The sequence below is a fragment of the Pecten maximus genome, chromosome 9 (genome assembly GCF_902652985.1).
Source record: "Pecten maximus chromosome 9, xPecMax1.1, whole genome shotgun sequence".
In the NCBI taxonomy this organism is placed as follows: Eukaryota; Metazoa; Mollusca; class Bivalvia; order Pectinida; family Pectinidae; genus Pecten; species Pecten maximus.
The window spans coordinates 40,667,367-40,682,670 of record NC_047023.1 but is presented as its reverse complement, the minus strand read 5'-3'; the positions used below and the strand labels follow the sequence as shown (position 1 = coordinate 40,682,670).

General features: G+C 34.9%; 1 protein-coding gene across 1 annotated transcript; it reads right to left on the bottom strand.

Moving 5' to 3' along the window:
• Window positions 1-2,682: 2,682 nt before the first annotated feature.
• Window positions 2,683-10,207, bottom strand: LOC117334216 (leucine-rich melanocyte differentiation-associated protein-like). Its single transcript, XM_033893702.1, has 7 exons — window positions 10,090-10,207; window positions 6,768-6,841; window positions 6,525-6,607; window positions 5,063-5,202; window positions 4,482-4,602; window positions 4,086-4,185; window positions 2,683-3,833 (listed from the first exon to the last, which is right to left on the bottom strand). The coding sequence occupies exons 2-7, from the start codon at window positions 6,807-6,809 to the stop codon at window positions 3,783-3,785; spliced, it is 537 nt and encodes a 178-aa protein (XP_033749593.1). The 5' UTR covers window positions 6,810-6,841; window positions 10,090-10,207; the 3' UTR covers window positions 2,683-3,782.
• Window positions 10,208-15,304: the final 5,097 nt, after the last annotated feature.

Here is a 15,304-nt window from a genome sequence, read left to right as displayed (position 1 = left end):
CTCACCATCATACATATAATTGACTGCGGTAATAATAATTGCTTTAATTACCAAGGATAAAAAACCTGTATAGCAAAGCTAATCTTCCACAGAGTTCTGTGCACTGTAGTTGACCTTAGTTTCATATTAAGTGTAGTTTGTCGTTTTTTTACCGTAGTTATTAATTAAGTTTCTTGATTTAAAAAAAAAAACATGATTTGGTCGTGAACTTCCAAATTTTAACTCTGAAGTGTTTGTGTCGATCATATTTCATTCTCACGATTTAGATAGCATGTGGTGGACTAAATAGGGGGGAAAAAACAGGTTGGTTCAACTCTACAACTTTACTACTATATGGATAGAAGGTAACTTTTCTACTATCTGGATAGAAGATGGTGGGCTAAATAGGGAAAAAAAATATATCACCCCAGATTGGGTCAACGGATGTACATGTTGAATTAAAACTCTATTAATTTGAGGAACCCTAAAGCAGAATGTACATAAATCGTACCTTTAGGGCAGAATCCTGTTTTAGTAAGCATATGTCAACACAACCAAATCTGTCATTCTGATTCAAAGTGCAATCTACCATCAATCGGTGATAACAGTGGAGAGAAGGGGAGATAATTCCAACACAAACAGTACTGAAATTATGACAGGATATATCGGGATGGACAAAAAAGTGGCAGTTACAACAGATAAAAGGACATGTATTCATTATAGGTGACATGACGCCCAATCCACAAACAAGATAAAACAGTTTCGACATTTACCCTTTTAATAACATTAACAACCGCAACATCACAACATTTGATACAACTTTCTCACATCAATCCATCAAAAGTAATGAAAATCTCCAATATAAGATAATCAAACACAAATCACAAATGTACTGTGAAGTCTGACAATATGAAATGGATCATATCTTAACCCATCTAAGCTATTAACAATTATTTTAGATATACAATTTTTATGTATTACAGATGGTCTTGCATCAGAGATTGATAGACTCCACTGTGCTTATTTAGACATGAGGCTCATACGTCTAGCCAGTCTCCCAAGTTCTGATATTTATATATGTACTATATATTTAGATATATCCTTTTTCAATCATCTGAGAAGTTTTAAAACACACAAAATAGTAAATGGAGATGCGACCATGAACTCCTGTGGTCAATTAGGCAGTGACCATGCTACAAATGTCAGCGAAAAATATGTACATTTTTTTTTTTTTTTTTTAAACGTGCCTCATCAGCAGGTTGTATTATATCTAAAAAAAAACAACTCATTTTTAGAGTGAAAAGTTTTGATGAAAAAGCTTTATTTGTAGAAACATACCAACCAGGGTAAGATGGGAGAATATAAAACTTTTATCTAAAAAAAACCCAACTCCTTTTTAGAGTGAAAAGTTTTGATGAAAAAGCTTTATTTGTAGAAACATACCAACCAGGGTAAGATGGGAGAATATAAAACTTTTTGGATCCAATTTATTTCAGATATTCCAACACCAAAGAAAAAGAGGCATTTCATGTTATGAAAGGTCGTTGGAATGATGAATCAAGTTCTGTCAGATCTCCATATAATAAGTTATAGAAAATGACATGGATTTTGAGATTTAATTTTCGTTAGATTCTTTAAAATTAGAAAACTGTTAAGAATTTTCTGATTACACAAAATACATTTTAAACAGCAATATGACGCTAAAATCAAATACTCCGACATATTTCTTTCATTTAATGCCCTTCCATCTCTAAACTTGTGGAATAAATCGGGGAATAAAAATGAGATATTCCATGGCAAGTATAAACAAGAAATATCTTTAAAAAAGATAAACGGCATAGTTTTAATGCTGGTGGTTATAATGTAAAACTACTGGTGAAATAAATTAACGAACTACGATGTAATTAATAAATGCGCAGTTTCAGCACGGATAACAAAATTATATCAGTTTGAATCATTTTTGGTGATAATAAGACTACAAATGTGTCATTTGAATAGATACATCCACTTATTCAGCTTGCATTCAATTTAAAAGGGACATCACGGTAAAAACGTTGCAATTTTCACTGAATGTACGCATTTTGTTCCTTTCCAGTTATGTTTCTGTGCTGTTCCAATGTTCACAGTCAATCCCTATGTCCAGCTTGACCACTCGATTCAGTTGGGAATCCCCCTCTAAATTTAGCGCGGAAATTATTTTTAGATCATTACGTGACTGTTTTGAAATCATGGCAACACAAACACACGATAGTTTACAAGGCGATATCTATATTCCATCTAGGTTAGTTGGATAACGATATTATACACAGTGGTTTAAATGTTAAATAACACGTTCTGTAAATATTACGGCACACATATTTATGTGTAAATAAGTGTAAACACTGTTCATAGAGTATAGTGACAGTAGCGATGTACTGGTACAGACTGTATTTGTGTAAATATTACAGAGATTATCATGACCTACTATCAAACAATCAAGCAGAATACGAGCGGCGTCCGTATTACTGCTGTTTTCATGTTTGAACTTTTACAATCTATTGTACTGCTTCCCAAGTTTAATTCTAGGATTGTGTTTGACCCATTTTCCTATTATTCTCTTCATTGCGGAAGCTGTTATAGTTTTCAACCGCAGTCGATTCACATTGGAAGCCATTTTTGTTTCCGTATATGTCACAACATTTGCATATTCAGCATTTTGCATTGACCGCTACATTGACCAATCACATACTTCATCTTGACCAGAACGCCACCTGTCGCGTCATATCCGGGGCCAAAACCAAATTAGACGGCTATGCCGAAAAAAGAAATTAACTAAGAACTTTCTGAATACACAAAATACATAAGAGTGTAAGCTAAATCAGACATATGGCATATCACTTTCACTCCTCTTCCATCCCTAAACGAGTACTATGTAATATTGCATGTTCCCGACACTAATAATGTCTAATTTTGTCATTCATCGATCTCTAAACATTGACATGATAAAATCAGCTGACAAGTTTACAGAATTTTTTTTATCATTTCAACAAAATTTTCTTTACAAATGTTGACTCCTTACAAAGAGAAACAAAATAAACCATAAAAGGCACTATCATAACAAGAGGCCCATTGGCCTTATAGGTCACTTGAGTTCTAATGTATTTTGACCCCGCCCAACAGCCACTTGGGTCTGTCAGGGCCAATATGTGCATACCAATTCTAATCAAGTTTGTAATATTATTTCCAATGCTAAATCAATAAATGATGCTAAAAAATGTGATTTCCCTAAATGAACTATGGTAAATTTTAACCCCTCCCCAGGGGTAAACATGAGACCCAAGAGTCATGAAATTAATAAATTTGGTAAAGACCCTTCCATCTATCGAGAGTATTTTATTCCATGTTATCTGGGTAATGGGAAGATTGAGTGATTGGAAGTTGTATTAAAATTAAAATTTGATGGGATAGTTGGGATAAAGCCCCCTTTTTTTTCTTCTAAAATTCCTTATACATGCATGTACTAATACTTTAATATTTGATCCGTGCTGGGGTCTCTAAAACAATGCCTCCAACCCCTCCCACACATAATTTTGGAACAATTGGAACAATCTTTAACAATTCCTTTTGTCTAAATCAGAGATATCAGCTGTTGGTATATATACATGTACTGCCAGACTCATAATATCAGTGGCAGGTATTCAGTTCTGTCATGACATAGTGATAAGGATGAAGAGAAAATTTGTCCATCAAGAGCCCTTAGATTTCAAAGACAGCAAATTATACATGATGGATTTCAATATTGATATACATATAAAATGGTAGAGTTATGTATTATTGTTATCTTGTTCCACTTTTTTCTTCTTCTTTCTTGGTTTCTGAAACGTAAAACATAACACATGACATATACTCTGTATACATGTAAATGAACAAACTCATTTGTATATAAACATTGGTATTTAACAGAATTAATAACTAAATACATTATAAGTAAAGTTCTGTTGAATTTCCACTACAAAACAGTTATGTTATAGTAAGACATTACGATCAGTACGGCCAACTAGATACAATAGAGATTTCAAAACATTTCAAATCAAACTATCTATAATCATTATATATATTGTACTTACAGATCTACCGTAAATCCTTTCAGCCTCTGCCCTTTCATTTTCTTGAATGATTTTATCGTCCAGGGCATCCAACTTTTGTAGGCGACTGATGACAAAGTATCTGTGGATAGGAGAAATAAGTTTTGTATTAAAATCCTGCAAGCTGTTTTCTAGCAGATTTTGCCAGAGAGAATTTCCCAGCTTATTCTCTAAGACACACATATACATTTACATGTATATATAGTCCAGAAATTAACATGTTTGATCCATATAATATCAGGGAGAATCTTGACTATAACATTAGCATATTATATTGACCTTAGACTTTACCTTCAGTCCATATGCTTTCCTTGTTAATATAATCAAACACTGACCTCAACAGAAGTCTATAACAGTACAATGGTAAGAATACTAAACCTGTAGTCCATGTATTGCTGAAATGTGCCGCCGTTGAAGAAACTGGGAGCTGCTTCGTTATTCATCATGGACAGATGTCGGAGGTTTGGACAGCTCTTAACGAGTGTGGCTACAAATGTGCCTGTGATGAGGTAACAAAGTTTAGTTTAAACACATTTATTTTCCAAAACAGTGACAAGGAGATTAATCAATGTCAATGCCCTCTCCTCCCAGTTATACATTCTGATGTAACAGCAGTTGTTTAGGTTTGAATTTGAACTGAAACTAAATTTTGCTGAATTTAGATTTCTCTGAGATTACAGAAGTGCTAGGGAGAATTTCCTGCAGCTCGATCTACATTGTGGTGGACTGGCATGCCGAGGGTCACAAGTTTGACCCCCAGTGGAGACGACTTCCACATTCTCCTGTTATAATCATAACATTGAATTAACGAATACATCTGTACTCCCAAAGAATGTTAAAGCAAAATTTAAAAAGTTTGTAAGATCGATAAATCAAGCATTGAAAAAAATACAATAGCTGCCTCAAATATTTGAATGTTTAATTAAGGATAGAGTGTGTTAAAGTGATTGGAAACTTACTGAGGTTCGTGATTTTGTTGTGGTTGAGCCAAAGAGTGTGGAGTTTGTTCATGGATGGCATTTTGACGTGCGATCCGACGAGATTGTGATCCAGAATCAGTGTAGTTAAGTGGGGATAATCTACGAGGAATCTCAGATCTGTACAACAGCTGTAAGGAAAGTCACACAATATCTGGTATAACGATTCCATAAACACGTACAAAACATAACCACAGCTGTAAGGAAAGTCACTCACAATATCTGGTGTAACGATTCCATAAACATGTACAAAACATAACCACAGCTGTAAGGAAAGTCGTACACAATATCTGGTATAACGATTCCATAAATACGTACAAAACATAACCACAGCTGTAAGGAACGTCACACAATATTTGGTATAACGATTCCATAAACACGTACAAAACATAACAACAGCTGTAAGGAAAGTCGCACACAATATCTGGTATAACGATTCCATAAATACGTACAAAACATAACCACAGCTGTAAGGAAAGTCGTACACAATATCTGGTATAACGATTCCATAAATACGTACAAAACATAACCACAGCTGTAAGGAAAGTCACTCACAATATCTGGTATAACGATTACATAAATACGTACAAAACATAACCACAGCTGTAAGGAAAGTCGCACACAATATCTGGTATAACGATTCCATAAACACGTACAAAACATAACCACAGCTGTAAGGAAAGTCGCACACAATATCTGGTATAACGATTCCATAAATACGTACAAAACACAAAGTCACACAATATCTGGTATAACGATTCCATAAACACGTACAAAATATAACCACAGCTGTAAGGAAAGTCACACACAATATCTGGTATAACGATTCCATAAATACGTACAAAACATAACCACAGCTGTAAGAAAAGTCGCACACAATATCTGGTATAACGATTCCATAAACACGTACAAAAACATAACCACAGCTGTAAGGAAAGTCGTACACAATATCTGGTATAACGATTCCATAAACACGTACAAAACACAAAGTCACACAATATCTGGTATAACGATTCCATAAACACGTACAAAATATAACCACAGCTGTAAGGAAAGTCGCACACAATATCTGGTGTAACAATTCCATAAACATGTACAAAACAGATATTATCGGTAAATTTATTTTCTTATGGCTAATGTCAACCTTCCATATACTCGGAAGGGGGGGGGGGGGCTGAAGTTTTGAAGTAAATTTCAATGTCCACCCTGCATTTTCTCCCCAATATCAAATGTAGAAATCTACATTCAACATTCTGATAAAGTTGACACACATCTACAATCAACATTCTCATAAAATTAACATGTTGACATACAATGTACATCAACAGTCAACATTTCCATAAAGTTGACATACTTTGGGTAAATCTAGAGCCAAAATTCCGATAAAGTTGACAAAGTAAAATTTGACCTATGACCGATTAAGAAAAAAAAATGAAAAGGATATGATATTTTATTGTGTGTTAAGTCCAGCTCAGCAGTTTTGAATCCATCTCGCTCTATCAACTCTGGGGGCACCTCTGTCAGGCTCTGTAAGTACATAGAAAGAACGGCCATAGTGTCTTAACTTAATTCATATTGATTTAAAAAACTTGTGGATGTTCATTAAGTCAACATTCATGTAATATCTTAGTGTATTCGTACAAAATATAAATTTCAAAGTGGATATACCTACTACCCACGGCCCTACCTGATAAGCTAGGTTTTGTCGATTCCATTCAATACCTTCCATTTCTGTCTTTTTTCTGTTTTACATCCTCGACTCTGAAATATAAAGAACATAACCATTTAATACTGTAAGTGTTGCCTTCATTATTAAAGGTCATATGTATGGTGTATGTAATACAGTAACAATGAAATACCATGCAGATTACTACAGTCTGAAGCTCCATGGTAAATTCTTATCACCTGAATCAAGTCTGACTGTACTCTAGATTGGGATAGTCTCCATGTCTAAGGAATATTCAAGAGGCATCACATCATTGAAATGATTTTTTTTGCTACAACAAGAGGGAACGTGGCAGCCACCATTGAATGATCTTTATTTGTTCTTGTAGTATTTTTCTATATTAGTGTAGTATTTTTCTATGTTTCTATTTTCTGTTATACCATCTTTGCTTTAGGAATTTTAATAGCCCGTCAATCTGTTGACCATTGGTAATTAGATGGGGAGGGACACGTCGGGATGATATCCCGTGAAGTAATCAATTCACCACGCCCGTGGCAGTAATCGTCTGCCCGGCTCCCGTTCATGTTTATTGCCCCTGTCAGAGAGGTATTAATCACCTCTCATCCCTATTATCCACTACAAATGGCTGGACCTGTCTGGAAACTCCAGCGATGCCCCATCTATATTACACATGGTCAACATTTACTCGCGGATAATTGTTTTTCTAAGTGTTATGTACATTGTTATTTACACATTTAAGTCACTGGAGCGGAAGGCTCCGGTACAGGTGTGCACCGCTCCGACACCTCTCCGGTAGTGCTCCGTTAGGTTTTGGTATAAAAGGGGTGAAAGCGAGAGCAGAGAGGGAGTTCAGTTCAGTTCAGTTGAGTTCGTGGAGTTCAGAGAGTTAGTTGAAGTTCGAGGGAGAGTCCGAGTTGGAGTGCCTAGGTATTATTTTGCTGGATGTTGCTACGTGTGCTGATGAAAGCGAGAGCGGTGTTGCCATTTATATATGCTCTGTACACTGCTGATGTTGCTGAATACATAGACTGAAACTGTACGACGGTGTTGAATTGTATTTCTCGACGACCCACACTATTTATTTCCAAACTCGGGTATTGAGGGGGGTGTCCGACGCTACCTCAAGGACACCTACCGAGGGCTGCGGGACTTTGATGATAGTTCCCCGGCTATTTTCGCTACATTCTACTTATTATCTTTTTCTACTTTAATGATCTGAAGGAGAATATACATATGAAATTTATGACTCCCTGAAGATGTGAAAAGACCCAAGGGATTAATTTGACAACATGATTGTGTTTTTTTTAAAAAACCAAGTCCCTGGGCCTCTTGGTTATTGAGAAGAACTTGTTATAAGATTTTGGCCTATTTGACCTATGTGACCTTGAATGAGGGTAAATGTCATTCATTTAAACAAACATAGTAGCCCTTCATCCCAGCATGACACATTACCAATATCAGGCCTCTTTGAGATTTTGAGAAGAAGTTGTTTAAAGGAAAAAGTTGATGCCAGCCGGCTGGCTGGACAACGGAAGAGCACCACGGCATAAACTCACCTACCCCCTTTAAGCTGATGAGCTAAAAACACATTCCTGCAGATTGCTCTTACAGGAAACGAACCTAGTACTATTCATCACTGATACTTGACACAAATATTATATCACTGGTCAATAGAAACGACCAAGCTCCTTTTACTATGTATGTAAGTCTGTTCGCTCAAAGTTGTTTAGCACATAGTCATTCATTAGTCAAAGATCGATTATGACACAACCTTTGACTCATTGAGTGAGATAGGCATACATACAGGCAAATACATAGCCCGAGTTTCCTTCGGCCTACTCCTATACGTTTAAGAGGTCTTAGTCCGCCTGATTGCATTGGCAAATCTGTCACACGGCGCCTGTCAAAAGTTTCTAGCCGTGTTGAACCTCTAACATTGTTGGAGTACTTCTTCTTCTTTGGTTATTAAACCTCCGTCAAAAATGACGATTACGGTTACGGAAGGATCGTTGTATGCTTTTTAAAAGAAGTAAAAAAGTGCAGGGATTTGGGTACAGTGAGAGGGTTTTTTTTTTTTAATTTTTTTTAGTGGAAACTATAAGATAAAAACATTATGAGGGTGTGTTTATGGTGTGTGTTTGAGATCATCAAGGGCTGCATTGTGTATATGTGCCTTGAAGATCTCTAGTGTAGTGCATTGTACTGCTGCCACCGGGAGGAGGTTCCATTGTGTTATTGTGTGTGGGAAAAAGGAGTATTTGTATGTGTCATTGGTGGCAGATAGGTGTCTGAAGGTGTAGGGGTGTGTTTGCCTTGTCCTAGGGTCTGCTGGGTGCATGATGCCGTGTGGGTCTATTGCAACATGATGGTGAATGATTTTGTATAATACAAAAATGTAGTATGAGTCTGGTCTTGAGTCTACGTGTTTGAAGTGTGGGCCAGTTGAGTTTGTCCATCATGTCTTGTACTGAACTTGTGTGGTGGTATCTGTTTTGTACGTATCGTGCTGCTCTGCGTTGAATTTTTTCTATTTGGTTGATGTGGTTTGTGTTGTGCGGGTCCCATATGGAAGAGCAGTATTCCAGTTTGGGTCTCACTAGGGCTTTGTATGCATGTTCTTTTATATGTTGTGAGTTTATTTTCAGGTTGCGTTTTAGGAAGCCTAGTGATCTGTTGGGGGTTTGCAGTGATGTTGTTGATGTGTGTATCCCATTTGAGATTTTTCTATAATGTGAGTCCTAAGTATTTGCTGGCGTCGACTTGTTGCAGTGTGTGGTTGTGCAGTTTGTAGTTGTATGTTGTTTTGGTGCGTTTGTTTGAAGTGGATATGATATTGCATTTGTTTGGGTGAAATTTCATGAGCCAGTCTTGTTCCCACTGTCCTGCTGCGTTTATGTCTTGTTGTAATTTGTGTGCGTCGTCTATGTTGTGGATTGTCTTGTAGATGATGCTATCGTCGGCGAAGAGTCTGAGAGTGCTGTGTTTGATGTAGTCTGGTAGGTCGTTGATGTATATGAGGAAGAGTATGGGGCCCAAGCAGGTTCCTTGAGGTACTCCTGAGGTACCTTCGGCCCTGACACCATCCTACACCAGACATGGTGTCATGGCCAGAGGAAACTCGAGCTACATATGTAGCTACTCCTATAACATAAGAGGCCGCTGGTCGGCTCTTTTTCTATCGGATATTATTTTGCCGTCTGCGACGCCTGTCAAAAGTATTTCGCCGTGTATATGTAGCAAACACATTGTCTCGAAATGTCATCTCACTGACTTTAAATGGAACCGTTGTCATTTTTTGAAGAAATACGACGAACAAACTTACCTTTGTTCTTATTCCATATACATGTTAAATACTGTCAGGCCTTTTTGTCGTTTTTGAACGAGAACTGTCATGTGTAGCTGTCATGTGTTCATTTTGTACTTAATGAGTTCCACTCCCACAGTCCTTTCCGCACTTCCGGTATTCACATTAAAGCGAAAGTAGGACGTAATAGACTTGCACAAGTCATGTTTATGCATCTGTATTGCCCGCCAAGTCCTCTGACATTTTTATCCAACTAATATAAAGTTATGCATTTCTACTACTCTAATATGACTTCGTTTAAAGATAATTAAATATTTACATCTTTCTTATCTGGCTTCGTTGTATTACAGGCGTCAGCTTTTGGTTAGTATTGATAGATAAAAAATAATTCTTAGGCCCTATTCCTACAATATTTTGAACACTTGTTAATAAAGTAGGAGTAGGGCTTTATACATGTACATGTATATTGTTTTCTATCAATACTAACCGAAGTTACAAGTTAGTTAGTTTTACTTCATTCGATCAGTACTTACCGGAATCATAAATATCGATAATATTGATCAAACATCATAATCATTCGTATTAATTAAGAGACAGCAGGTTTACAATGTAATGATAACATGTAGTATTTTATTCCAAGACCATTTCGTACTTCTTTTGTCTTTGAAATTTAGGACGAAAGATGCAGAATAAGTTGTCACAGTTGTAGTGCACTACGTTTAAACTAGCTATATAGTAGTGCACTGCATTTAAACTACAGGTAAACTAGTAGTGCACTACACCCAAAGAGGTGATGAACGGCAAAACCCCAATACAGGTAATGGGCATGCAGTACCCAAGGCTACCTATGATCTTTACCCGTACTGTATTTATAAGACTATATCTAACAGTTATATTCAAAGAGTTATCTAAAAGATTTTGAAAGCTTAGTTTGATGTTATATTTCAACCTTTCTATTCTTGTTAAATATACACTGTAACTAAGTTAAGACAAATTTATTTTATAAATCCTTTAACTAAGTTAAATTGTTCAAGCCAAGTTTCATTTATCTTTTGGAACTTTATATTTTGTATCGATTGATCAGTTATATATTTCACATGTCTAATTCCAGTTTTTTTGTTTTGATCACATGAAAGTATATACATGTAATAAAACATTTGAAAACAATTATCGTTATTTGGAACATTTTCAATTTGATGCATTTAATTTATATTGAAGTTTAATTTCAGATTAAATTAAGCGGCATATTCATAATTTCATTTTTGATGTGATATTATGCTTATTAAAACCCAATTCAGTCCATTATGGCATAATATATGCTGTACATTATATGTGTATACATCCAATGCTCAAAGTCAGAAACATGAACACATAAAGAAATTATTTAAACCTTGATTTAACATGTAAAGAAAGAGATTCTTTGAATGTACTGGTAATTAAGTGATCATAACAGTTCTACATTTCAAAATTTAAAGTTTATAAAAGGTATATGTTACTTGAAATACACCTTCCATCTTCCTTTACTGAAATAGTTGAAATTTCGGCACATGTACCCATGTGCAAGTAATCCAGGTATCTAATACTTTGAAGATGTAACATATTGGATCTGATTCCAGGTGCATGTTTCAGTTACAGGTAACACAGAATGAGATAATGGCCTGAGGGAACAATTAATGTCATTTTGTTATGAAATACATTTACTGGCACACATGGGGAGGGGGAGGACAGCAGTTTTAAGCTTATATAACACACATTCATGTTCATGTATCTGGAGCTGTACAACACTTGTATTTGTGATTTCATAATTTTCTTCTATGAAGTTACCTGCTAACAAATATAATATACATTTTTGTATACACATGTGGATGATGTGGACCTTAAGCCAAAGTCTTCTTACAGTTCACGCTGACATGTTTTTTGCAATATTGTTTAAAAAGAAAAGTTTGAGATACATTTTTATCAGCATTTAAGTTTTCCCTATTGCATTAAGAAAATGATTAATTGTTCTTTACCTTAAAATGTATAACTGATGGGGATTTTACCTCTTCTTGTAATTAAAGAAAATCAGCATATAAACTATATTTATGGAATATCTTTATTGTGAAGAAAAATATGTATAAAAATTAATTATTTTTTGATAACTCGCAAAAAAATCTATTAAAAAAAACATCCACATGTAGACATTATATATGGGTAGTGTTAGATGCTAATTACAGGTAGGTAAGGCAGAGGAACCTGGCACAGCATGCTATAAAAGGACCCCTGGGGGGTAGTTGGGGACTTGACAAAACTATAGCCAGGTGTTAAAACAGGCACACCTTAAGATGGATCCTCATCTGATACATATATATAGGTAAGGTGTAATGGAGGTCCATAAGGTGGTGGTGAGGTGGGGTTTGAGCCCTGGGGCCCAGGTGGCCATGACAACAGGCATGTCCTGAGAGTACCAATTATCATACAGGTACATGATTCAGATTCAGATATGTTTATTAGAGTGGCACGTATTGATACATAAAATATACATAAAATACAAGCATCATTTCATTTAAAAACGTTAAAATGCATCAACACCCAGCCATATTTGGCTTATGATACACTACTACAGTAAAATCTTGAGAGTCAATTAATATTAAGACTTATTGATAAAAAAATTGTCTTCTTTGGTAAATATCAAACAATAACCTGGTGACATCTTTTGGCAAATTATCTTCTTTCATAAGAAATATTAATTTATCTTTGCTGTTTAAAGCATTAAAATTCTGTAAATTAGCTTCTGCTTTATTAAAAACTAAAAGTCTCAAGTCAGAGTAAAAATAGCAATCAATAAAATAGTGAGTTTCATCCTCAACATGATTTGATGTACAATATATACATTTCCTTTCTTGTAAAGGAATTATTGGCCTGGCGTATCTACATGTACCCGTTTCTATAGCTAATGGCAGAGAACCACTTCTAAAATTAGATAAAATTCTTCTGTGTGATCTATTTCTAATATTTTTAACATAAAAACTAATTTCATTTTTATATAGGCGGTAGGTACGCAACTTATTACCATTTACACGGTTACTATCATTAAAAATATCATTTCTCCGATCTATCTGGTCTCGATTATCCAATGTCCGCTTAATATCACGAAGTTTACATTTAGTCGAGCGTTGACTGTTCATTACATCAGATAATCCAAAACTGTGTATAATAGTGTCACATTTTCTTCTCCAAGAGTTAGCAATATGTTCTGTAGCATTATATATAGTTTTAGTTAAACGGGGTTCTTCCGCACCGTGTAGTCGTAGACGTAGACGTAGTACTTCAATAATTTGCTTGTGATGTGTCGACATGAATCCCATATCACCTCGACTCGCTGTATTTGAAGAGTTTTTCGAAGATCCTAGAAATAATCTACACGAGGTTACGATATAATTTTTCAAATACATCAAAGAAAAAACATCCACTTGAAAGGAACTCAGTATAGATTTAGAAATATTTTGTACTGTATATTTGAAGTCCATAAATTCATTAAACGTTAATCCTAGATAACGGTACGAGGTTTCGTAATCAATACGTTGATCTCCACACTTAAATATGTAGTTTGATCTGGGTGAATTTTTTCCCCTGAAGTGTAAAACTTTGTTTTTTTTTCAGTATTTATAGACATCCTCCACTTGTGGTACCTGGAGTTAACAACATCCAACATTTTTTGTAGACTTATTTCATCTTCAGCAATTAATGCAATGTCATCTGCATATAGTAATATTGCTAGATTTTGTCCATTTATATTCGTTCCACGATTCAGAGAGTTGATTTCGTCGACAATGTCATTAACATAAATAGAAAAAAGTGTTGGAGACAATTTACAGCCTTGTTTCGCTCCGAATTTAATATCGAAAAGGTCAGTTAAAGAATTTCCTAGCCTAACAGAGCTCCTCGTAGATGTATATAACGATTTAATAGCGTTTAAAAAAGGACCAGTGATTCCAAGCTTCATCAGTTTGTACCACAGTAAATCACGATGAATATTATCAAACGCCCGTTTTGCATCAATAAAACATACAAATGTGTCCTTTCTCTGAATTCTCCTGTTCTTAACAAAAGAAGTCAATGTATACAAATGGTCTAAACAACTTTTTTTCCCTTAAACCCGTTTTGTTCCTCAGCTAATATGTTGTTTCGTTCCAGCCATTTATAGAGCCGTTGATTTAAAATATCCGCGTATACCTTACACGGGATCGATATTAAGGAAATAGGTCTGTACGTTAATGGATCCAATTTATCAGTTTTAGGCTTGGGGATCGGTGCAATAATACTAGACTGCCACTCGTCGGGTACTTCACCTTCACTAAAACAATATTTAATAACTTTATAAAGTAAGTACAGAACATAAATGGGAATAAACGAAACTTCTGATTCTTGATTATGTACTTTGAAATTTTTTCAAGGTTGAATTAACAGATATTAGTGAAGTAACATTACATTGAATTTGAAAATATTTTTGTCTGATGAAATAATAAATATTAAAATATATGTACATATACAGCGTACTTGAGAAAAAATCTACAAACAGTCATCAAGGCCTAAGGTAGAATTAATCATTAATATAAAATGTTTATAATTACATCTAAAGAAATAAATGAAAAGCACCAAAATTTTGAATTCATGAAGATGAACCTTAATTATACACTATAATCAGGGACATATACAAATCTTATTATATGTCCCTGATCTAATGAAATGTTAAAAAAGAAATAATAATAACAAGAAATATCTTTAAAAAAGATAAACGGCATAGTTTTAATGCTGGTAGTTATAATGTAAAACTGATGGTGAAATAAATTAACCCCCCAAAAAAGCGTTTTAGCACGAAAAACTAAATTATATCACTTTGAATCATTTTTGGTAATAATAAGACTGCATTTGAATCAGGAATATGATTTTATTAATGTGTCATTTGAAAAGATAATCTACTTATTCAGCTTGCATTCAATCTTATCTTTGTTTCGTTTTTAACTGCGTATCTGCATTTTGCATTTACCGCTACATTGACCAATCACATACTTCATCTTGACCAGTAACGCCACCTGTCGCGTCATATCCGAGGCCAAAAGAAAATTAAACGGCTATGCCGAAAAAAACACTGCAAATCCAATTGATGAATTTTAATTCCTCTTGTGCAATATATCATATAAGAACCGCAGCCAATTTTACTTTGAGTTAATATTAGATAAAATTTTACCAA